The sequence below is a fragment of the Sander vitreus genome, chromosome 1, assembly GCF_031162955.1.
Source record: "Sander vitreus isolate 19-12246 chromosome 1, sanVit1, whole genome shotgun sequence".
Lineage (NCBI taxonomy): Eukaryota > Metazoa > Chordata > Actinopteri > Perciformes > Percidae > Sander > Sander vitreus.
The window spans coordinates 16,640,915-16,665,002 of NC_135855.1; the positions used below are offsets into that span (position 1 = coordinate 16,640,915).

Consider the following 24,088-nt stretch of genomic DNA (forward strand, 5'->3'; position numbering starts at 1 on the left):
TGCATATGGTTGTGCTTGTGTGCACACACATGCACATAGCCTACACACAGATACTCTTTAACAACCACATGCACACAGACACACACTCACTATCAGCTCATTCTCCTCTATTTATGGCCAGGAAATGGGAGTAGCGCTATGTCTGGTTGAGCTGAGTAACACTATTCTGTCACACATAGGTTTGACATCAAACACAAGTGACAAGCCTATCCTATTCCTCTCCACCGAGTCATCACCATGTCCCAAAATCACATTATTGCCACTGGGAACCCAGCAAAGACGGATGGTGAGTAGGGGTGTTGATTCCAGCCTTTGGCATCTACGGTATGCTTGAAAAAGCAAATAAAGCTATTTGGTAAGAGCTGGTTTCTTGTCATTTCAAAAATATACAGAATATGTGTGTAGCATGCCATTTTGTTTTATTTTTTATCTAAAGCCTTTTACGGTGACAAGGATACGCATGTGTGTGTGTTTTACGACTAGGCCTAGGGAATACCGAAGCTGGAAACTCTTCAGTTCTAATGCCACATTCTACCATTTGCGACACACAGGACCATATCATTAGCTTTTTGCCCTGGCAGGCAGTAAGCAGCTGTAGTGTGGTAAGCTCCAGTGTTACATGGAGGCAGGCAGGCAGGCAGGCAGGCAGGCAGTGGTGTGGCTGTAATAAGACCTGTGGCCAGCACCACTGCCAAGGCTAGCTGAGGCGGGGTGAGAGATGGTGCCCATCCCCTACATGCCCTGCTCTGCCATCTGTCACTGGGCAGGAGCAGAGCGGAGGGAGGGGTCTGAGTCACTCTAGTTGTTGTCACCTAGACAGGCCACACTGGGGCATGCTGTCTCTTTGTACTCCTTTCAGGCCTTAGCTCAATTCACAGTCGGTTTACTAGGCACTTACGCAGTTCTGCAAATATCCTATTTAATATCATTATTCAGTAATTCATTATACATTTTATATTTCATGAATTGAAATTGAGTAAGACTAAGGCCTTTTTCCTAAGGACTCAGGCCTTTTGCCAAAGTGTCATGAAGTGCTACAGTGATATAACACCCTTAAATAGAGCTTGAGCGATTAGCCTAGTCATTTTCAATTAAAAGTACCAAACATTCCCTGGTTCCAGCCTCTCAATTGTGAGGATTTGCTGTTTTTCTGTCTTATGTGATAATAAACTGAATATCTTTGGGGTTTGGACTGTTGTTTACACAACATAAGCAATTGGACAACACCACCTTGGGTTTTACCAAATTGTGATGGACAGCTTTCACAAATTGTGGACATATTATAGACCAAATGATCAATCAACAGCCCAAGAATAAAACACTGTTTCTGTTATGACCTTTCAGATTCTGCAAACAGAAGGTGTGGCATGATACCACACAGTTCATACTGTCTCTTTAAATGTTCTCTGAGTTGACGTTTGACTCTGGACAAAGGTTGTCACTTAATTTTTGCCAAGACGCCTGGTTATGTCATTTCCTGGCTGACGGTGTGTGTGTGTGTGTGTGTGTGTGTGTGTGTGTGTGTGTGTGTGCGTGCGCGCACAAGCAGGGAGGGATGAAGGGAGGAGAAAAGGGGTCAAGCAAGCTTGTGCGTGCACTCTGCTGTAAGCAAGATGATCTTGCTCAGTTAGCGTTCATTGCCAACAAGCATGCAAAGTACAAACATCCACATCCATATGCACATGTCGTGTCGAAGAAAACACACACCCACACGAACATATACTAACACAAACATGGGAAGTTCAAGCAGTGTGAGGAACAGCTACACAAGGTCAGAAATAAAAGATGTTCTTGCTGGTTCAGAGTCAGTGTCAATGCACTCATTTTCACAAACACACCTGCAACAGAAAGTACCTTTTTGTGTGTGTGTGTGTGTGTGTGTGTGTGTGTGTGTGTGTGTCTGTGTGTGTGTGTGTGTGTGTGTGTGTGTGTGTGTGTGTGTGTGTGTGTGTGTGTGTGTGTGTGTGTGTGTGTGTGTGTGTGTGTGTGTTTGTGCAGTGCCTTTTAGTTCTAAGTGATTTATAAGAACTGAGGACATATTATCAGTTCTCAGAAGGAACCTAATTATTTACTGGAAGTGGTAATATAAAAACAAGTCAATAGTAAATAGTTTGTTCGGAGCAAAGTGTAAAAAGCTATGACTCCCATACACTGATTAAACAAGAAGTGCTAATGGTGGATTACTCATTCCAATCATGATTCCGATCCCCTTTTTCACCAGCAGCCTTCATCATGACACACTTGCTATGTTGACATTTCTCTTGTTAGCTGCTCAGAACAGGACACAACTTAATAGAGGTCTGTGTTTGACATAGTCGCAGATGACAATAAAAGACGAATGTTGCGGAAGCAGCAGCGATGATACAGTCTTTGTCGGCTGCGGCAACGAGAAAAAAGAAAGAGAGCTGGGAGCCACCGTGTGTCTTTGAATGGGGTCAGGGCATCATGGGGAATAATGCATTTCCCTTCTCTTGCGCCAGGCGCTCCTTCCATTACGGCTGGAGAAGAGACATTGTGTCCACACTCTGATTACCACTGATCCATGCTGATGACTCTGTTGGCGGATTATCTCAGTTAGTATCAGCCATCTGTTACTGTGTGTACGTGTGTGTGTGTGTGTGTGTGTGGGTGTGTGTGTGTGTGTCCGTGTGTGTGTTTTGAAGGGGCGAGAAAGAAAGGGGCAGGAGTGAGACACACAGGGGGTTGAATAGTTTGAGGCTGTGACACAAACACACGCATAAGCACACACACACTTGTATAGGCACATGCATTGGCAGTCTTTTGTAAAACCGCTGCATACGTAACCAAGCACCGCCACATACACGCAACACAGACACATAAACACCACAAAACATATGCATGATGTAAGGCCACATACCAAGCAGCACAGGCCATTACATCACCACCAAATGCACGCACTCTATCTCTCCTTTATACAATTTTGCCCTCCTTTGAGATGATACTGACATGTGAAGGCTCCTATATGAAGGCCACATGCAATCGTAAAACCGCAGAGCTGTTTATAGCTACACTATCTCCTGAAGGGTCGTTGCATCCAGCCACTGTTAGCTGCATGCGTTGACAGCTGGGCGCTGTGTTGTATTTGTGGACGTGACTCTGAATCCGGCGCTGGAACACATCTTATAAATCATAGTTCAGCCATTAGCATAAATTCTCCCTCTCCTTGCATCTGCGAGACCTGCTGTTTCTGGTTGCACCGCTCCGCGTTGATTGGTTGGTGTTGTTCAAGTCAAATTGATTTAGCCGTTCACGGAGATTATAACGCTTGCCTTCTTATACTGCCACTGTAGTGTGCCGTTAATTACCTATAAAATCAAGCTAATTCTGATGCTAAATCCATTTTAATTTCTCATAATTAAGTCAGGATTGGATCCTTAAATACCTTGGCGCTCCATTATTGTTGCAATCATTGTTGTGGCTGTGCATTTGGTGGTACATTGCTAGGCTCAATCTTATTATTGTTATTAGATTTAATTGCACTAAGTGATCAGTTTGTAGTTGTCGGAGGAAGATGGACTTGCCCCCCCCCCCTCCCCCCCCCATCCTTTCTCTCTCCATCTCTCATCCCAGAAAGAGGCCCTTTGAGAGAGTGTGAGAGATGAGAGGAGATGAGGGGGAGGGTAGCTCTGCTTTACACCTCTGCAAAGGAGGGATTGGTTTTTTGTTGTTTGTTAGGGGGGAAATCAATTCTGTTCACATCATCACGTTTTGACAAGGCGAGACATTAAGTGCAGATATTGAGAAACGACAGGAATGGTTTACAGCCTGTCCTTCATCTTCCACACTCCTTTTCATTCTTCTGTCTTTTTATCCATAACAAAATCAGAGAGTATCGTCTTGCTTATCCTTTTTCGCCCTCAATCTTTCTATCTCTTTCTCTCCCTCATTCTCTCATTCTCTGTTTTTTTTCCTTCCCTGTGAAAAGGTAGGGAATGATCCGCTTCACTTACCAGCTGACACCACATAAGCTTGCTCGTCCTCTGAGACACAAGCCTTTTGTTTTCATGTGTATTATGATAATTATGAAGGGCCACAGCTTCTCTCACACTTTTAATGATACTTACATTAATTGTCAGTATGAACCTTTTGTTTTTTTCAAATCTTCCTTTTCCTTCCTTTCCTTTTTTCGCGTTATTTTCACCATAACCTGGCATTTAAAGGGTGACAGCCGAAGCAAAGGAGCACAGAGTGTGACAGCCATTCATGCAGCAAAATGTGGTGGAGAGGTAGCAGTTTTTTTGTTATGATTACAATGAAACACTTCATCTTCACTCAGCCAGAAATGTATTTTGTAACTAATATGTAATGTTCATTTATTTGCCATTCAGGCTGATAATATGTCTCTTTAACCCACATCCTGTCACCTCACATGAGAGGCCACTAGTAGGACCTTTGACCTTGCTCATTATCACACAACCACCATCTTTTCACTGCAGCAACGGCAGTCATGGCTGCCCAAGTCCGATGGCACACCAGCCTCCTCCCCGTGGACTGCAGCAGGTTTTCTTGTCATCCGCGCCTCTCGCTCTCCCTCTCTCCCTCTCCCACTCTCCCTCTCTCTTGTCAGTGTTGCTCCTGGCGAAAGGCTGATACTTGATATTCAGAGGATAGCAGCTTTTGTCTCAGAGATTTAATCAGTGGCTCTGCTCCCACTGCAGAGGAGAGAGGGAGGGAGGGTGGCGGAGGGGTGGCAGGAGAGAGGAAAGGAAAGAGAGATGGAGGCAGAGACTGTTTATGTGTAATGACACAATAACAAAGCCTGCCTGTAAAACACAATCTGCAAACTGTGCTTTTGAAGGGGATTTTCAGTCCTGGATTAGTGTCAGGCAGAGGGATATGGAAAAGGAGAAGAGAGAAAAGGAGTCAGGTTGATGTGATAGACAGGGGAGGTGATTTTGTGTGTCTGTCTGCAGCGGGGGTTGGAATGTGTAAGTCTGCGTTCACGCGCGTGTGTGTGCAAATTCATGTGTTTTTAAACTGTTTTGTATTTACTTGGCTGCACAAGTTAGCGGCTGTGTGGGCACAGCAACGTTGTGTTCTCAGTTGTAAGCAAAGGGGATTAAAGTTGAATAATGCAAGGAAAATATTTGGATGCAAAATGGCCAATGTTTCTTGTGAGGGTTTATGTTGTTGGTTGGTTAATGGCTGGCATGGTGACTCTGTGAGACTGATAATGGAAAGCTGTGCTAGTTAATGCACCCATCATCTAAAAGCCTCTCCATTTAGTTCTAGTTGAAACTGAAAGGACTCAGGGAGCAATGTTGTCTTTAAAGGCCTCAAAGAGCTCTTATATTTAAATGTCATTCTTTTTCATGAGATGTTAAGTGATCCTGGCTGTGAAACACAGGTGTGTGTGTGTGTGTGTGTGTGTGTGTGTGTGTGTGTGTGTGTGTGTGTGTGTGTGTGTGAGAGAGCTTGTTTGCACACGTGTGCCTCTGTGTGTCTGAGAGAATGATGAAGAAAAGTGAAACATTTTGTTTTTGTCTTTCCAAAAATCCCACTTCAACCTCAGCAAAGTGACTGTCTTGTTGCAGAACACATTCTCAGCACTGGCATTGTCTTGCATCAAAATGTAAAACTGGCTTTGTTGTCCGGCATCAGAGTCCTTAAAGACGTCATCCTCCTTCCTACCGTATATAGAATCAATGGAGGCTGGGAGCCAGTGAGCATGGCTAAATAGAAATATTGTTCAGGGGAAGTGAGATGTGAAAGGAAAAGTGTCAGGAGATGTGTGTGTGTGATCCTGGCTGTGAAACACAGGAGTGTGTGTGTGTGTGTGTGTGTGTGTGTGTGTGTGTGTGTGTGCACGCGCTTGCTAGAACATGTTGTGTAGGTGTGACAATATGCATTTGTGTGTATGTGTTTAAGTGTGTGTGTGTTTGTGAGTGTTCGGGTGTGTGTGCTTTACTATTGTAACCCTGCTGATTGGATTGTGTTTGACAGATATGGAGTCTGGAGAGCGGCTGGCCTCCCCTGCGCCCACCCTGTCTGCTGCTCGCACCTCCTCCCCTGCGGCCTCTTCCTCCTCCTCCTCTTCTTCCTCTTCATCATCCCCTGCTCCTCACTCTAAAAGCAGCCTGGCCCCGAGCCCCTCAGCACTGGGATCCACCCTCAGCACCTCTGGTAAGAAGCACTTCTTCTCCCTGTGTCGATCTTCTGTCTCTCAAAAACCGTGTGTACACAGGAAGAGAGAAATACCAGGACACATTGCAAACAGTTTACAAGTAACTAAAAAAAACAGGCCAAATATGGTCACCTTCATGTCTCGATAGCATTCAGAATCCTCTTCATTTCTTTATCTTGAAAAATGAGTTTCCTCCTGTATTAATTATACAGTTATTTTGCAGCCTGTGTGAATACACCTCTCTCCCAGCTACAAGGATTTTTTTTCCTGACAGCTTGGGTTGCAATTGAAAAGCTGCTGCATTAATGAATCCCAAACAATTAGGGGGCTCTTTTGTGTGAGAAACACACACATGCTTCACCATGTCTCCTGACAACCTTCAGCTCTCTGGCTCCAGCTGCCTCAGAGTCAGGCTCAGCACGACACTTTGCGTGCGTGTGTGTGTGTGTGTGTGTGTGTGTGTGTGTGTGTGTGTGTGTGTGTGTGTGTGTGTGTGTGAGAGAGAGAGAGAGAGAGAGAGAGAGAGAGAGAGAGAGAGAGAGGGAGAGGGAGAGAGAGAGTGACCCTCTGCCTGCATGATTTAACATTTGTCAGCCACTCAGTGTCTAGTCAGCCCTGTCCAGCATCCAGCCTCTTTTCTATGTATTGGTCAAAGCCATTAGGCAAAGAGGAGTGTGTATATATTTGTGTGTACGTGTTTGTAGCTTTGTGTGCTTTTCAAATATCCCTTGTGAGGGTGAGTGAATCATTTGCTCATACTCTCTCCTCATTTCTTAATGTCTTGCTCTTTTTCAATAGGCCTACTTTACACACACACACACACACACACACACACACACACACACACACACACACACACACACACACACACAGAGAGACATACACACACAAAAAACAAGATTGCGCTTAGCACGGAATAGCATATTCTCTATGATTGTTGTATTTTCTATCCGTTACGAGAAGAGGAAGGAGAGAGCAAAAAAGAAGCCTCTTGTTTTGTCCTCCATCTCCTCAGTGTTGCCCCAAAGAAGAAGCCATTAGGAGCATCTCCTCCTTATGCATTATACATCCCTCTTATCCCTCTGTGCCATTACGTGTGCTCAGATTTTCTAGATAAGCGATTTTGGACTGAGCGTCAAATGAAATGCTGAGAGGCAGGCTGTTAGCTCTGAACTTCTGCTGCGCTATGTGGGTATTAAGCAAGCCAATTGTTTTCCATTTCATACCTTGTCCATTGTGTGGACTGTAATACATATGCATACAAATAAGCCAAAAGAGTTGAAGTCGTGTCATTTGCTTTCCCAGATCCATGTATCATAATTAAAAAGAAGATCATTCTCAACCAGAACAACAAGAATATGTCAAGTATTTTGTATGATCAGGCAACATCAGTTATTATGTATTGCAGAGATATAGTTTCATCGCAGACTGTGAAGGCATTTATTCAAGGTCCTTTGCCAATGTGCCACTAACACTTTATAAGGAAAAAATCATATAAACATATAAATGAGCACGGACTCAGTGTGAGTACGCATGTGTCATTGATGAGGATATCACTTGGAGAATAAAAGCTGATCGGCGCTTGTACTGTAGCACTCTCTTCTTCTGGGATCAACTCACGGATGCAATTAACTTAAATCTGTCTGTGGAAATTTGATTGACTGCAACAAACAACAAATTAATCCCCCTTCGGCAGCATCCAAACATGAAAAAAGCAGGCGGTGCAGTTTGTCAGAGTGGAGGAAGGATTGCTACAGAATGAAAATGAGGGCGAGGGGGCGAGAGAGAGACAGACACAGAGTGAGGAAGAGAGAGTAGGTAATCGTAGGTATGTCTTTCCCGTGCTTCTTTCTCGCCTCAAATTTTTAATTATTCGCCTTCTGGAAGCCTGCATTAATATTGAAAAGGCATTTGCAGATGCCTAGAAAGGGAAGGGGTGTGCGGGGAAGAGGTGGGCACCTCAGGCATAAGTGAATGCTGTGGCTGGCCTTTCTGGGGGTTGCATTGCAGTCGTTTATCTTCGTATCCGCTAGCTGACGCTGGCGAGGCAGGCTCTACATATTCAGCATATTGTAATGACATTCAAAAGGCAGATTTTGCTATCTTGTGGTGGAGAGGGGCCTTGAAGCCAACACAAAGGGCTATACTCTCATACGTCACACTGCTGGCAGGCTGGTAAGGCTTTGTCTTCTCGCCACATAACCACAAACAGTTTGATTCTATCTTAAAAATAGTCCCTGAGCTGCATCTGTAGAATCATGTTCATTAACAGTCTTCCTCAGTGTTTTGCTGTAGAGCACACATAACTGGCCCTACTATGTAAAGTCTCCCTCTGGATAATGAGATCCCAGATTGCGTTAGTTCAGAAAACACTGTGCGCTGGTGTCACTCTGTTTTACATTTCTGTGGTGTGTGCAAGTGTATAGTAGTTTGACATTTTCATCTACACTATGCACAACACTTTCCTTTTCTTCAGTCATCACTTTTTTTTGCATGTGTATTACCTGGCTTACGCAGAGGCATCAAGCAGACTTGCTCTCTTTTCCTGGAATAGAAATTGAATTTGCATGAAATATGCTCACACCAAATTGCATCTGACTCTGGGAGGAGGTAATACGTGGCAGTCGCCCCTGCCAGAAATGATTGTGCTCAGGAAAATGCTAGACGATGATGATGTTGATGAAGTATTCTTCTGTGCTGAAATTGAATGCCAAAAGGATAGAAAGAGGTTAGCTTTTTACACCTTATCCACACAACTCTTTTTCTCACTGACAATATGCAGTCTTTGCCACAGCACAGCATATTCTGACTCAGTCTAAACTGAAGAAATATCAATACACAAATAGTTGTGTGCTGAAATTGGATTATGACAAAATGCTCTGTCATTTAAATGCGAAGGTTTTACTGGGTAGACATAAGCATCGTAGTCAGTCTGTCATGCTCAGAAACAGTACGGCTGCCCTTTAAAATTAGGCGCACTCACTGAAAGCTAAATCTGAAGTTAATTCAAATAGAAGATGGTCGTTCTGTATTTAATTCTTCTGTAGTCAGGTGGATAAGAAGTGACACTTTCAAAAGCTGTTTAAATCTAGTTTTTACACCCTGTCGGTCCTTACATGAAAAGAGCTCAGCAAGGTAATTTGAGAACAATGTTCTCGGTCTACACGAATAAACATACACAACTAACAGTAGGGCAGTGAGTTGTGCTAAAGGTGCAATAAACACCTGTCATACCATCTGTACACTAATGTCAAAATTGCACTTAATGGAAGAAGAAATTTTTTAAACATGTACAAATAGTTATTAAGTCATTAATTAAGTCACAAGTGAGTATTTTTAGACACTAGAGTTCAAAGCAAAGTTCACCTCCTGTAGCTTGAAAAAACAGAATTCCATTAAATACTAACAACTATCAGCAATAACAAGTATAAGAATAAACTCACACACTCTGTGTCGTATTTACTGTCAAGAAGCAGGTCTTTATTTTTTTGTTTGAAGATTTGGTGGAAATGCATAGGCCACAAACAGCATCATTTCTCCTTTAAGAGGACTTTTTTTTTTTAACGAAACAGAAGACATTGTGTGTTTATTAAAGTTTAAGTAAAAACAAAGTTAAGAACATATCTCCACTTTGTTGCTTTGTTTCATTGGCCAGTGTGTTGTTATACACAACTATTTGTTGTGGACTGCATTTGAAACCATTTGAACACACCCTGCTTGGTTTGGATCCATCTCAGGCCGTCTGTTTGGAGCAGCAGGAGAGCAGCCCTTCATAGGCTCCACATTGTCAAGTGCCTTCCCTCTAGTCAACCACCCAGCCTTCGGAGCCCTCTACAGTACCGGAGCAGGCAGGCCTGAGTTTGGAGGCCTGGGTTCCCTAGGCATGTCAGCTGCTCTGGCTGCCCACCCTCAGCTGGGAGCTCTCTCTGGTAAGACGGGGACTTTTGATTTTGTTTTGGGCAGCAATTGGCTGAATGGGAATGCATCTTAAATTTCTCTCCTCTCCCCTCACAGCAGAGTGGTGGCGAGCTGCTGAAGCCCATGGACGGGGAGCTGCTGCCTTTCTACCTTCTTTCATCAGCTTCCCTCCATTCTTCACCCCTCACATTCAGCCCAACCACAGCGCCAGTCCTGTTCAGATCAGGATGCCCGGCAAGAATAGCCATGCCCCACCTAAAGGTACAGCGCTACGCAGAATTCATTGATTAGTTACATTGCGTACACAGAAAATTGGTTATTATTAGAGAATTAAAGCAGGAAAGTAGAAGGTAACAAAGGGACATTTCCATTTGTTTTAAATAAAACATTAACACATCCATATAGTATTATCATATGTGTTAGGTGAGTCTTGAAGTATGTGAATTAATTGATTACTTTTCTAAGAGGTAATGGCATTTTCTGTCTCTGTCTCTTCTCTCGCACCATCTTTATCTGTGTGTCTTCTTCTTCCACAACCTAAATCCACTTTGTCCTATGATGAGATTTCCCCTATTCAAGGCAGATGTAATGACTTTCAGTCCTCACTTAGTGATTCTGTCAACCTCTTCCCCTCTTCCCCCTGTGTTCCCTCTCATAATCTCTGTTTCTTGAACTCTTTTAATTTCACAGTATCTTTTAATTTATCTTTTATTATGTAAACCAGTCATGTTGGGCATGGGCCTCGCGCAGCCAGCATGTTTGATGAGATACATGTATAAATCAATATTTTTATTAGCCTTTTTCAATTCTGCAGTTAGTTCCAGCTATTTCATTATCCCGTGTAGCAAAGTTCTCAGAAAAGATGGAGCTGATTAGTAATACGGTAAATCTGGTTTGTGTTGCTAGGGGTGAATGGGGCAGTGAATGGCAGCGGGGTCTGTCCTCCCACCACACAATCAGGGAGCTTTTCTGCGAGTCCGGCTCCTGTTCAGGCATCGACTAAGCCAACCAAAAAGTCAGACCCTTCTGATAGTCACCGTAGCAGCCCTAAGAGCAATCCAGAGCTGGTGGAAAAAACGATCCACAAAACTAAGGAGAAGGTCAGTACTGAGATTTAGTTTACTTCTCAGTTTTGAAAAGACATGACACATGAAATGAATTATATATATTATATATATGTTATGCATGATACAGTGAGACTGATTCTTGCAGTTTTTGCTCTCAACTCAGAAGCAACGGAAGAAGCCAGCAGACACTTGTGTGGCGAGCAACAGTGAGTCAGGCACATCCTCAGACAGCTCAAGTGACGGGTCCCTCAGCAGTGATCTGGAAGACTTAGCAGAGGATGACGAAGATGATGATGATGACGATGAGGATGACGAAGAAGAGGACAAACAGAGTGAATTGTCAGACTCTGAGAAGCAGACAAGGAAGAAAACAAAGGTAAAGAAGAAAAGTAGATCATCTAATCTAATCTGTTTTTGTGCAGGTGCAATGCAGGATGCCAGCAAAATAGTACCCAAAAAGTTGAATGTAATAAACTAAATGATCAAATCACGAGGCTATTCTCAGTTCTTTATTTCATTTCCTCTTCAGGTTTTGATACCAGGTACTGGAACAGCAAAGACTGACAGACCACTCTCTGGGGAGCTCCATGGCAAGAAAGACACCCAGGCTCACAAGGTCTCCTCCAAGCCCCCAAACCTTGTGCCCTTACCCTGCTCTGCCTCCCCTCCTGCCTTGTCCCAAACGGCGCTGCTGGCCCTGCACAGCTCCAGGTCCTGGACAGAGGGCCCACAGCAACACTTCAGTGTGATCCAGTCCACTGGCCTGGCTGCCAACTCAAAGCCCCTGGCACTCCTCTCTCAGCCCCGTAGGGAGTCTTCACCGTCTTCCTCCCCCATAGCCCTCACCACATCTCCAAAGGCACTCTCCAGCACTGCCTCTCCCAAACCTCCCAAACTGCTGCCCTCCTCCCCCCCCCAGCACCTGCCCCTCTCCCTCTGCTCCTCCCCTAAGCCTCACTCAGTCCCCTCTCCGCCCCACTCGACTCTCCCGCTGTCTACCTCCGCAAAACCCTTTGGTTTGACCTCATCTGCAACAAGCTCCCAGAAGTCCTCGCTGAAGCCACCTCGGCGCACTGTTCCCGGCTCTGGTAAATCCAACAAGAAGAAACAGCTGGAAGCTTCACTTGCGCAGATCAATGAGTTCAGGCTAAAACAGGTAAGCCAACCCGGTAACAGTAAGCAGTTGAATAATGCCATTTTTTTTTTTTACCATATCAACTCAAATGACATACATTACTTTGCATATACACAATATTGCTATGAGATGTAGACGAGATAAATATAGCTGCACAATCAGCGTTAGTGAACAAAGTTATTCCTAACACATTGCCAGTAATGAATTTATCCACTGGAGCTGAATGTGCAGTTATGTTTCTCTGTTTTTTTTTTTTTTTTAAATCTATCATTACCACACCATAACCAGCACCCCTTTCAATATGGTGGCCATTTACCACATTAATTAAACACAAGATCCAAGCACAGAATTGGGAAGCTGCACACTCAATTTGAAAATAAAATCAGAGCATTAACTATGTAGTTTCTCATTCACAGTTGGCTGGGATTTGTATCAGAGGGAAACATGTTCCAAAGGGCCTCTTTAAAATTATAACACAGCCTTGAGCAAACTCTAACAACTGTACATCACTGGACATCAGAGAGAATCTTTGTTTTGTACAGTTGATATAGGAGGCAGTAGTTTGGGATTGGACATGGAAAAGCAACTAGACATCTAAGATATTTATGTTTATATTTATAGTACATGTGGTGTGACTGTCTTGACTTCCTGTGAATAAGTGAATGTTGTGCCATTGTCTACTGTAGTTAATAACTACTGTATATTGTGTAATTGCTAATGTGTAATGGACCTAAGTAATGGTCAAAACAAGCACTTTGCAACCATTTCATCCTCCAGCCTTGTAGCACGTGCTTAGTCCCTTATACAAGTTAATGTGGTATTTTCACAATTGAATTTAATTCTTAATTTAGATTGTGTACTGTACTTTTATTAAATAAAAGGTTTTAGCCATTTTTTGGCTCAAATTAACACTTTATAACATCTTAGTTCTGTGGATTTAGTCTCAGCAGGTTTAACCTTAAAGCTGCTACAGGCCAAATGTGTTGTATAAAGATCAAACTTCCTTTCATATATATATATAGCTTTTTAAGCTCTAAGATCTGTGTGTTGTCATGGTTTTCTGTGTTTTCTAAGTTTTAACAGCTTTTAACAGATTTACAGTGGTTACACACAGTGGTTGCTCTAATGCTGCAAAGTTTAGCCTGTTGATAAAATGGTTAATGATTTTAGTTGTATTACCATTCTGAATCACACTTTGTGTCTGCCCATATGTCTGCTGTATTATTTATGTTTTTCATCGGTTCAGATGAAATGGAAATTGACATTTTTTCTTTGCTTTTACTACACAAACTCCTTTTCTTCAGATGGATGGTAGGACAATAATCGATAAGCTAAACCTTTCAAGATCAGCTTATTCTGTGAAAATCATTTCCCCTTTCCTGTTTTACCGGTATACGGAAGTTTACAACAAGCTAAATTCCCCCTGTGGTTTCAGCACTGTTACTGTATTTCATGGTCTGTGAAATTGATTTGTTTCACTTCATATCACATCCAGTTGAAAGTGCAACGTTAAAGTCTAACCTGCCTTTGCTTAAACACAAAGTTGTCATCAGTGTAAAAAAGGCAAACATGCCCAGCTGCATGATGATAATGATGATGGAGCTTTTCCAATGTGCAGACAAGTAATCACAGTTTTAGAGAGATGCACTGAGTCTCTTTTTGTGAACTTGGCAGAGTACAATGCCTTTGGTTATTGCATTTATGTTCTTTTTGTTTCCTAGAAAGGGGCTTAGACACAGTTAAATGGACCAGTGTTCAGCATTGTAGTTTTGTCACCTGCTCAAACAATCACCAGTGATGCAAACTGACAGCTAGAGCAACTCCACTTTGTCCCACTTCTTTTCTAATTTTTTTCCAAACCTTTTTTTTTTGTTCCTCCCATTCTGTCTTTCCCTCTCCCTCCCTCCCCCTGACTCCCTGCCTCTCCTTGTTCTCTCCCTCTCTCCTTCTCCTCTATTCCCAGACCCTCATGTCCCAAGGGCAGACGTTCCCAGCTGAGCTAAAGAAGCAGCAGCAGGGGCCAAACAAGTCTCCCAAGAGGACGTCTCTGTCTTCATCGCCATTGCCACCCGCTCCGCCTCCTCCACCCCAGAACAATCACTCCAACCTCTTCCTCTCGAGTGCCCTGCTGGGGCTCCCTGAACCTCACCACCCCAATGGAGTCATCCAAAGCATCACTCAGGACGTACCTTTGGCCCTCATCACAAAACCTCGCAAAGACTCTGCCTCTCATGGCAAGTCCCCTCAGTGTGACTCCGATGCTGGGTCGATGCCTGTCAATCTGAGCACAGGGGCGAGCAGGACCCAAACTACTGCCCAATCTGGGCCTCCGTCACAGCCCTCCACTACCTCACCCCATGCCGCAGGCCATGGATCTAGAAAGAACAAGACCACTAAGGGTAAGGGACAGACACCAGGGCTGGGACAGACACCAGGGCTGGGACAGACACCAGGGCTGGGACAAGCAGACCCTTTAGCTGCCTGGAAGGGTTTCTCTCAGAACCATCTGGTACAGTCTCTAGTAGATTTGTTTCGTGGAGGAGAGCCCGGGATCGGGATTCCTGGAGTTAGTATACCTGGAGTTGGAAGTCCTGGAGTGGGGATCCCTGGGACATGTAACCCCACAGCTGGTCTCCCGGCTAACAAGGAATCTGACGACTCGGGAGATGATGATGATGATGAGGATGACGACCTTGAGGAGGAGGAGGATGAAGAGGACTCAGATGATAGTCTTTCAGGTTTGTACCTTCTATTTTTCCAAGAGTAAAAGCGACTTTCTCAATTGAATAATGAGCTGACCATTAAAATATAAAATATATACAGCTGGGACGATGTGCTTTTGTCCCGATTTCATTCTTTCACGATACATGGGTGCTGATTGGATTTGTATTGCGATTTTCAGTTACTGCGATCCTAGAAATATTGTGATTCGATAGTATTGAGTATTTCTAAAAAGAATGCACATCACATTCTGACTCAGTCAGTCAGTCTGACATTTATTTAATTTGTAAAGAAGTACATAACATGTATTTTCTGCATTTTCTGCTTTCGGTCTGTTTTGCTGGAAACGGATATGAAAGGTACCGTGTAAACCGAAAATGTTTAGGTGAATCATTGGTGAAAAATAAATAAATGAAAAATATTGATTCTAGGGAAAAGAATCAATTTTAAAAATTGGTGAAAAAAAAAAAAAAGTTTAAGGCAATGTCATTGAATTGCTTGATATGTCCAACCAGTCCAAAACTGTTTACTTTCACATGAGACAAATAAAAGCAGCAAATCCTCACAACTGAGAGTCTGGAACTACGCAGTGTTCTGTATGTTTACCTGCAAAATATCTTCAGCGATCCTTACCCACTTTGTGTGTCCTGGACTCGCATTTCAGAGTCTGATAGCAATTCAGACAGCGACATCTCTGGGAAGAAAGTGAAGGAGTTAAAGCTGCTGCCGTCTGGATCATCTAAGAAGGAGATGACTCCCCGTAGGCTAACCAAAGGCCCAGAACTACTGAACACCTCAACCAATCACACCGCCACCAGCTGCTCCCCTCTCAACCTACAGGTCATCAAGACTCCCACCATTGTCACCAGCTCCAGTGCCTTGGCCTATCACAGCTCTCCAGGCTCTTCCTCCTACAGCCTAGCATCTCCATTAGGTAATGTCTTTGAAAATATGTGCACGCAAAGGGTACAAATTAGCGATGAAGGATGCTTGTAACAGCTTTTGATTTTATGTTATATTTTTTGATTGTGAAGTGTTGCAGAAGAGAATGACATTAGAGATTTAAGAGGTTGTGAACTGATTTTAGATATATAACAAGAAGAAGATATAACAATGTAAACCAAAAAATTGGGTGAATTGGTTGAATGTGACCTTTGATGCTACTGTTGTCCTTATTGTGGACAGCAGTTGTTTCTTTTTTATCACCCAGGCATATACAGTACAGTACCACAAGAAAAAGCTATAGTATACAGCAGAGCTTGCTTTGCTGCCATGCTTACAAGGCCTCTGCTCTTGAATAACAGAACAACTCATCATCCTCAGATGACTGTGAAGGGGGAGTGTTACTTTTAGAGAGGCAGGAAGAAGGAGGTTGGTTGTGATTGACTAACCGGAGCTCTTAGGTCCTGTAGGAACATGCCTAAGACAACTTGACAACTTGTTTGGCACAGGTTAACTTCCGCATTCATTCAATGTAGATAGGTTACCTAGATCAGAGAAAATAAGACGTGTAGCTTGCCAGGAATAATCCAAGTAGTTATTCCAGTCTTTCCCCTACCGTAAGCAATTTTCTTTCTCTTATGCCTTTCTTAATGAACACTGTTCATCACACAATGCAATGTGATATAAATTCACTCCTGTGTTCATATACATCACACTTGGCATTTTAGTTTTATGATTTTAAAATGGCAGCTCAGGTAATTGTGTGTAACTTTTGTGTTCAACTGATGCTGGTAAATGTCGTTTTGAAAGGCCAGTGTGCGTACACGTGTATGTTCTTGGTTACCTGCCAGGTATGATTACTGGTTAGTTCAGGGGCTTTGGCTGTTGCTACTGTATGTGTGTGGGTTCCAGTCAGCAGTTGCTCTGTCAAATTGATGGTTGAACTCTGTCTCTCCACAGGCTTAGGGAAGAGGAAGAGGGTGATGGATGAGAAGGAGTTGATGATACCTCTGGAGTTGGGGTATGTACAAGAGGCTGAGAGAAAGAAAGCTCTTTTGAAGCATTTCACTTTAGAGTGCTCACAACAACCTATTTGCTAAATATATTATTTCTTCATTCTTAAAAAAATCCCAGGTGGCGGAGAGAAACAAGAATCAAATCAGTGGCTGGGCGATCACAGGGAGAGGTGGCCTACTACGGCCCATGTGGCAAGAAGCTAAGGCAGTACCCAGATGTGATGAAGGTACCTCGGCCTCACAGCGCTGCAGTTTAGTCTACATCCATGATACAGAAGCAAATGTTTTGAGGCATACAGATGAGCAGTTTGTAACAGGGATTAAAGTGGGAATCACTGTGGGCGGTTTATGATTCGTTATGGAAGGATGTTTTGGCTAAGAATTGTAACACTGCTCATCCACATTGCTCAAACAAATGCTTGTGTATCAGGATTTGTTGTATATTATCTATGATTTCGCTCCAGCCCCCACCCCGCTTTCTATGACCCTGACAGTGTGAGATGATATTCTTAGATTCACTTCACCTGCCACTTTTTTTCCAACTCTCCTCCCCACCCCACCCCACCCCCCCCACCCCCAAAAAAAAATGAATGGTTAGTGTTGGGATGCACAGCTTTGGCCCTATTTGTATAGTATATTATAGTCTATAATCTTCTTTGTTTGCTTCATCAAAAGTTCAACTACAGTTATCGTCAGAACAGCCTTTCAATGTAGTAGTGCAAAGAGAAAAATGTGCACTCAGTAACGTTCACTCACTGCAAGTCAGTCAGTAGGCAGTAAAACGCCGAGCACGGACCTCAGATAAATAAGAAAGGGCCTGAATTGTGCACCCCAAGGTCAGAACCGTTTTTCTCTCCTGAGAGCTTTTGCTCTTTTTGTCCCCCTGGCTTTTATAATGATTAGTAGCACTGCACAGATGCACACTGTAACCTTAGACTCCCAATCTAGTGCTTCCCAGTTGCTTTTCAATGTCGCTAATTTCACCATTTTTTTCTGCCTAAACCAACGCCATTATTATTTTCTCTTCTGTAGTATCTATCCAGAAATGGAATAAGTGGCATCACGCGCGATAATTTTAGCTTCAGTGCAAAGATAAGGGTTGGTGACTTCTATGAAGCCAGAGAAGGACCCCAGGTGACTGCCTTTCATCTCTCTCTCTCTCACTTCGTGATCCCTGTTCATCTTTTCATCTAGTGGCAGGCAAAGCTTCATTCAGCAGTCGCTGTCAGGGCTTGAATAGGAATCAACCAAAACCCTCAGTAGTCCTAGTTCATAGACCACTCACTGTGCATGGATAAATGTAATAATCAGCTGACATTACTTCCACAGGTGACCAGTTATTAATACCATGTTATGTGTCTTTAATACAAAGAGATAAATTAGAAAATAGATGTGTGTGGAATTGAAAGCAGAATAAAGAAAATACACACAGTGCTGAGGGGCCATAGAAAAACTCGTAAATGAGTACTTCTTATTTGATGCATTGTTTAGCCAGCTTTTACTGTGTATTATAGAAAATACAATGGTACATCATTTAACTCATTTATTTTAACCACTGTTGAATACAACCAGATTCGTCTAGCTAGCTAATAGTTAAATTGTTTCTTAGTCACATGAAATGATGTATGTCAACATGCCGTTCACTGTTTCACCTCTCCGCACCACTCCCAATCTCTCCATGGTACGTTTAGGGTTTACAATGGAGCCTGTTGAATGAAGAGGAGGTCATTCCTCATATTTTGGCGATGGAAGGCCGTAGGGGTCGCCCCCCTAGTTCAGACCGCCAGTTAGCGGGCGAAGGTGGCAAAGGTTCCCGACGGAGGAAGGGACGGCCCCCTAATGTGGGCGATCCACTGGTGCCCGAGGGCCCCAGTCCCAGTGAAGTCAAACTCCTGCGCAAGCTAGAGGCTCAAGGTTAGCACAGGAAATGAGCCCTGAAATATGTTTGTCATAAGTGTGTGTGCCATTAATCAACCAGCCATTGTTGTGGTAGCAGAGGTTAAGGAAGGGGGGCTACTGTTTTAAACATTTAGTATATGGACAAGTCAGTTTTTATGTCATGCTTGTTTGTTCGATCCACTTACTTCATATGCAGATACAGATGCTTTTTGAGATGAATCACTATTGTTATTATTTCTTTCTTGATGTCACTGGGCTTTTGTTTGGCTTTGATAATAACAAAACTGCACATGCTGTTATTACAAAGTCAAAACATTCTTTTTTGCACCAGAACCCTCTGGTAGTCAGTTCTACCCTCCTAAAAATACTTTAGCCGTGTGTATATTTCAGTATTTTTACACGTTAATGGGCAGACTTCATAATCATTCTTAAAGGGAAGAAAATTGGTTTTAAGTGCATGTCCCCAATTTTGACTAGATTTCACAAAAGCCAGAGCATTATCTCAGTCAGGTCACAGTAGTATTTAGGTATTGTCCTAAACAGTCTCACTGACAATGCTTTTCTTTCTGCTCTGTGCAGAAATAGCCCGACAGGCCGCCCAAATGAAACTGATGAGAAAACTGGAAAAGCAGGCACTGGCGCGTGCAGCCAAAGAAGCTCGGAAACAGCAAGGTAAACTCAAGTTTTTTTTGTGTGTGTGGTTAACAAGAGCTCAGTGCTGTAAGGATGATAGTGGTGGTTGGTTGGTCGGCCACCTCAAATCACTTTATAAAGTATAAAGACCTGCAGGGCCTCTAGGGATGCTGATGCTGCTTATACATATTTTGTTTGTATGTATGTTCATATTTATTTTCATCATTTTAAAGCACACGTTAAATCTTCTTCCTGCTCTAATTTTTGTTGCTGCCATGCTGCTGGTTTCAAATAGGCATGGGCCAGTTACCGGTTTGAAGGTATACCGCGGTTTGAAAAAGTCAAGGTTTTAAAACCACTGAAATGTTCTGTCATACCGTTCCTAAGGTATAAGCTGTTTTTTATGAGTGGTCAAGAACAGAAAGTGCAGTTTAGTAATCTGTCTCCTTGCCAGTGTTTAAAAATAAAATACATTGTGTTCAAATTTATTTTTACCCAGACCCAGGTTATCATACCGTCAGAATCATATACTGGCCCATGCCTAGTTTCAAACATTGTACTTAAACTATACTATATATACTATATATTTATTTAATTCCTATACATGATTTCCAAGATGAGAAATCTAATCGAAATCTCAAGAGCTTGCTTTCTGTGTGTTGTGATTATTACAATTATTGGCTGGTTAAACTCATCTTTCTGGTTTCTATTATGCACCTTACTAATCGGAAGTTAGTCTCTTATACTTCTACCTGTTCTACTTTTACGTGCTATTATTTTAAATAATGTTTGTCATTGTTTTACTGTAATGAGTGTGTCTGTGTGTTTTTGTTTTGCTTTGTGCTACTGACATATCTTAGTTGTGATCTAGTTCTTAGAATATCTTGGCCTCTTGTATTGTATACATCTTTATCTCAGTTAAACCTCCTGAATAAATGTAGCTTAACGACTAATTATTTCAGATGTGAATACAGCTGGTAGCCCAGCTTTGTAGGTCATTTTTGTAGACACTAATATGACACTGATTTGACTCTTGTAGCTATCATGGCAGCGGAGGAGAGGAGGAAGCAGAAAGAGCAGATCAAGATCCTAAAGCAGCAGGTGGGTGTGCGTTACGTGTGTGCTGACAAATCTTTTTCCTCCCTTTCTCCTTATCTAAGTGTCCTGACACACGTAGTCCCTGGGTGCACCGCAGGAAATGCTGAATGGTTATTTTGTAATGCGTTAAAGCTTGCTTTTCAATTACCATCATTACTTCCCGTACTAAACTTATTGTTGTGTCTTTGGAATAGGGTGGTTGGATCTTATCTAAGGACGTTTTCCAAAAAATATTAAGAGATTATGTTGTTGTTTTTTACAGGAAAAGATCAAGCGCATTCAGCAGATTCGGATGGAGAAGGAACTCAGGGCGCAGCAAATTTTGGAGGTACAGAATCTGATCCAACAGCACCTCTGATTAAGCAGAACATTCCTGGATAGCTACAGCCCCTCAGTCTATAGTGTTTTAATCTTCCTAAAGCTCATTACTGAACAGCAGCATGCATTGGAGGGAGTTGCGTCTTCTTAGGCATAATTCCACATGGAACTAATGCTAAATTGGTCTTGGTTGACGGCTGTTGAATATTAAAAAGGCTGTTGCTGCCTCTTCAGACCTTATTTAAATTGGACAGAAAAGTCTTTTTTCTGTAGACAACAGTAACAGTTTAGCATAAGTGGGTCGGGGAAAAAAAAGGTGCTGTTTTCCACACACACAAACACACATGCAAAGATGCAGGCACATACACACACACACACACACACACACACACACACACACACACACACACACACACACACACACACACACATACATATATATATATATATATGCAGGCACACACAATTATACTGTAGGAGCTTCAAAGTGTTTTAGCAGGACTAAATCAATTTTGAGTTGACACGGTTGACAAGCCACTCTTAACGGGAGGCTTCAACAATTTCACAATTAGGTGTTAAAGAGATACATTATTCATTCGCTGTGTTTTACAAATTTGACTGGCATTCAGGAGCATGAAGTCTTCTGCTCAAACCAGAAAACTGCAAACAATCAGTTAAAGTGCATCAAAGCCCTCAGCTAAGACTGATTGATATATGTCTCTGTGATTTTTGACCTTGATCTTTATTCATAGGCCAAACGGAGAAAGAAGGAAGAAGCCGCCAATGCCAAAATATTGGAGGCTGAAAAACGGATAAAGGTATGTTTCTATTTTTAATAAATACCTTAAACAGATGTAACATTACACTTAGTATAATATTCATACCTATGTGGCATGAAACCCTTTTTTGATCAAAAGTCACATTAGATTATTTTATATGTACCATGATGTGGGCCTTTTTCCACTTAAGAAGTAGCTGGCAATAAAATTAAAGCGGCCCTTTGAAATGGGCTGAAATTCCATCAGTCTGTAGTGATTTTCATGATATTGGCAAAATGGAAGCATATTGATTTTCCCCTCCTCTTCTCTTTCTTGCCTTTTAAGGAGAAAGAGTTGAGGAGACAGCAGGCGGAGATTCTTAAACACCAGGTAGGCATTCACTGCAACTTGCTCTGCCTCTTGATCCTAATAGTTACTGCTAAATAAAACCGTTTACCTCAACCTTCACCTTAATAGGAATATTTGACAGATGTGTATGTGCGTGTGCGTGCGTGCGTGCGTGCGTGCGTGCGTGTGTGTGTGTGTGTGTGTGTGTGTGTGTGCGCGAGTGTGAGTGTATTTGTGCATCTATGCACATTTACACACAAGGCATGTGTGAGTATATATAAATGTGCTTAATTACCAAACATCTATTGAATGAAAGACTTCAGTATTTATCTTTATTAAAACGCCATGCTTTTTGGTATTGGATATTATTTCTGTTCCATAATATTTTGCCAACTCTTTCTGGCAGGAGTTGGAGAGGCATAGACTAGATATGGTATGGGTATGTTTATTTTTGTACATCTAACACCTGCATCGTGTAACTGGTTGTGTTATGGTTGTCATAGCAATGCATTAAGTGTAGCACTGGCTGCTGTCATACTACATTCTTCTGCATGGCTTTCCAGCAAAACCAACAAAAGAGAAAAAGAGTCAGTATGCTGCCTCCATCTGCTCGTCCTGAGGGACAACTGACCCTGTCACGGTGGCCAGGCAGCTTCTGTCCCCCTCCCCCATACTCCACCTTCTACTCAGAATGCATTGCAAAGACTGCTAGCCAATCCACACTCACTGTCTCAAAGTGCACTCCAGGAGTTTCCATCCATCACATACATTGTCTAACTGTTGTATTGGAGTAGCCTGTGTTACCCATGAGTGCTTGACGAATTCGGCCAAGACATCGAGCTTGTGTCTGCCTGTGCCGTGCATCTGTTCTGCAGTCCACAGAGTGCTGGACTTTAACGTGCCCCATCCCAGCCTCTCTGTCATTCACTGTTCCTGTACTCTGCACACAGAATGAAAACAGCTACTGAGAATCATTTTGTCTTTATGGTGAAGATACTTCCAGGCACAGCACAACCTTTGCTTGAAAATAGACCTAACCGACTGTTGAACAACAGTACAATTAATTCCACCATAGGGACAAACATGGTTCTGTGTAGCATTTTATTTTGGCCTGGCTGTCCTGCTTGTAGCCCTACTCACTCATACACAGTCACTCAGCTGAATCTAAAGGTCTGCCTATCTGTTTCACAGTGGACTCTGAGCCTCAGACTGTTGCATTAACCCCTTGTACCTTCACTTGGAGCACAATGAAGGGGGGCAAACTGAGATACATGCATACATATTTACGGGTGTCACATGCAATTACATTGCTTTTGATTTACTGTAGCTTGTTATCATAATATCCCTCAACATATTCAATGTTTTTTGATGAATTGAAAAGCTGGAAAAAGCTGAATGCCACAGGCTCTATGTCTGTTTTGAACATGTCCTTTTTGAAGTTTTCCAATTGTAGATAAATCAAACCAATAAGGACATAGAAATATTGTAGCAGAGTGCTTGGCATCTAGCCTGTTTTGTTGACAAAACAATCCTTACAAACAGCCTATTTTAGTTACTTGTATGTGCTGGAAATGTCCTTGGCAAGCCCTAATAGTGGCAATTGTGTCTTTCTGGTGGATCACATAGGGAATGACAGGCTGATACGGTGGCGAGAAACCTAAAGAGATCAAATAAAATGATAGTCAGTCACTGGTGATTCCTGTGCCCTTTTGCAGTAGACTGTGTATCATGCACCAAAAAAACAACACTGATGTCTCATCCTTAACAGTCACATACTGTGCTAATACCTACGCTGCAAAAACTACTGAAGTGGAACTGCTCGTTTGTAGCTAGTCTTTATCATCCAATCCTATTTGCCGTCCCCTCACCAAATATTATGAGCATATGTCAAAAAACCTTTAGCATTGACTCATGTAATAGTATTTTATTATTTTGATCATGCCAATGTGGCACGTCAGAAGACTTCTGGCAACCAGCTTTTTGTTGCTTTTGTTGTGTCAGCTTTAGTTTAGAGGCGCCGCCACCGATTCAAGCTGCTTCTCTTTTTTGAGCCTGTCATCACATCTACTTTGTACCGCATCTTTGTGTTG

At 42.6% G+C, this 24,088-nt stretch overlaps 1 protein-coding gene across 14 annotated transcripts in view; it reads left to right on the plus strand.

Annotated features, from left to right (window-relative positions):
• baz2ba (bromodomain adjacent to zinc finger domain, 2Ba) overlaps positions 1–24,088 on the plus strand; it is a 68,409-nt gene that overhangs the window by 31,733 nt on the left and 12,588 nt on the right. For 4 of the 14 annotated variants that reach the window (XM_078246170.1, XM_078246179.1, XM_078246137.1 and 1 more), the window contains 18 exons: positions 5,965–6,144; positions 9,883–10,074; positions 10,160–10,324; positions 10,970–11,163; positions 11,294–11,506; positions 11,660–12,286; positions 14,229–15,003; positions 15,651–15,920; positions 16,889–16,949; positions 17,063–17,171; positions 17,977–18,078; positions 18,636–18,858; positions 19,423–19,515; positions 20,516–20,577; positions 20,837–20,902; positions 21,645–21,710; positions 21,996–22,040; positions 22,405–22,437. In XM_078246170.1, the coding sequence (XP_078102296.1) occupies positions 5,967–6,144; positions 9,883–10,074; positions 10,160–10,324; positions 10,970–11,163; positions 11,294–11,506; positions 11,660–12,286; positions 14,229–15,003; positions 15,651–15,920; positions 16,889–16,949; positions 17,063–17,171; positions 17,977–18,078; positions 18,636–18,858; positions 19,423–19,515; positions 20,516–20,577; positions 20,837–20,902; positions 21,645–21,710; positions 21,996–22,040; positions 22,405–22,437 (3,474 nt within the window). In that variant the 5' untranslated portion in view covers positions 5,965–5,966. The remainder of the gene's footprint in view (positions 1–5,964; positions 6,145–9,882; positions 10,075–10,159; positions 10,325–10,969; positions 11,164–11,293; positions 11,507–11,659; positions 12,287–14,228; positions 15,004–15,650; positions 15,921–16,888; positions 16,950–17,062; positions 17,172–17,976; positions 18,079–18,635; positions 18,859–19,422; positions 19,516–20,515; positions 20,578–20,836; positions 20,903–21,644; positions 21,711–21,995; positions 22,041–22,404; positions 22,438–24,088) is intronic. The other 10 variants (XM_078246154.1, XM_078246251.1, XM_078246162.1 and 7 more) reach the window with 6 other exon arrangements.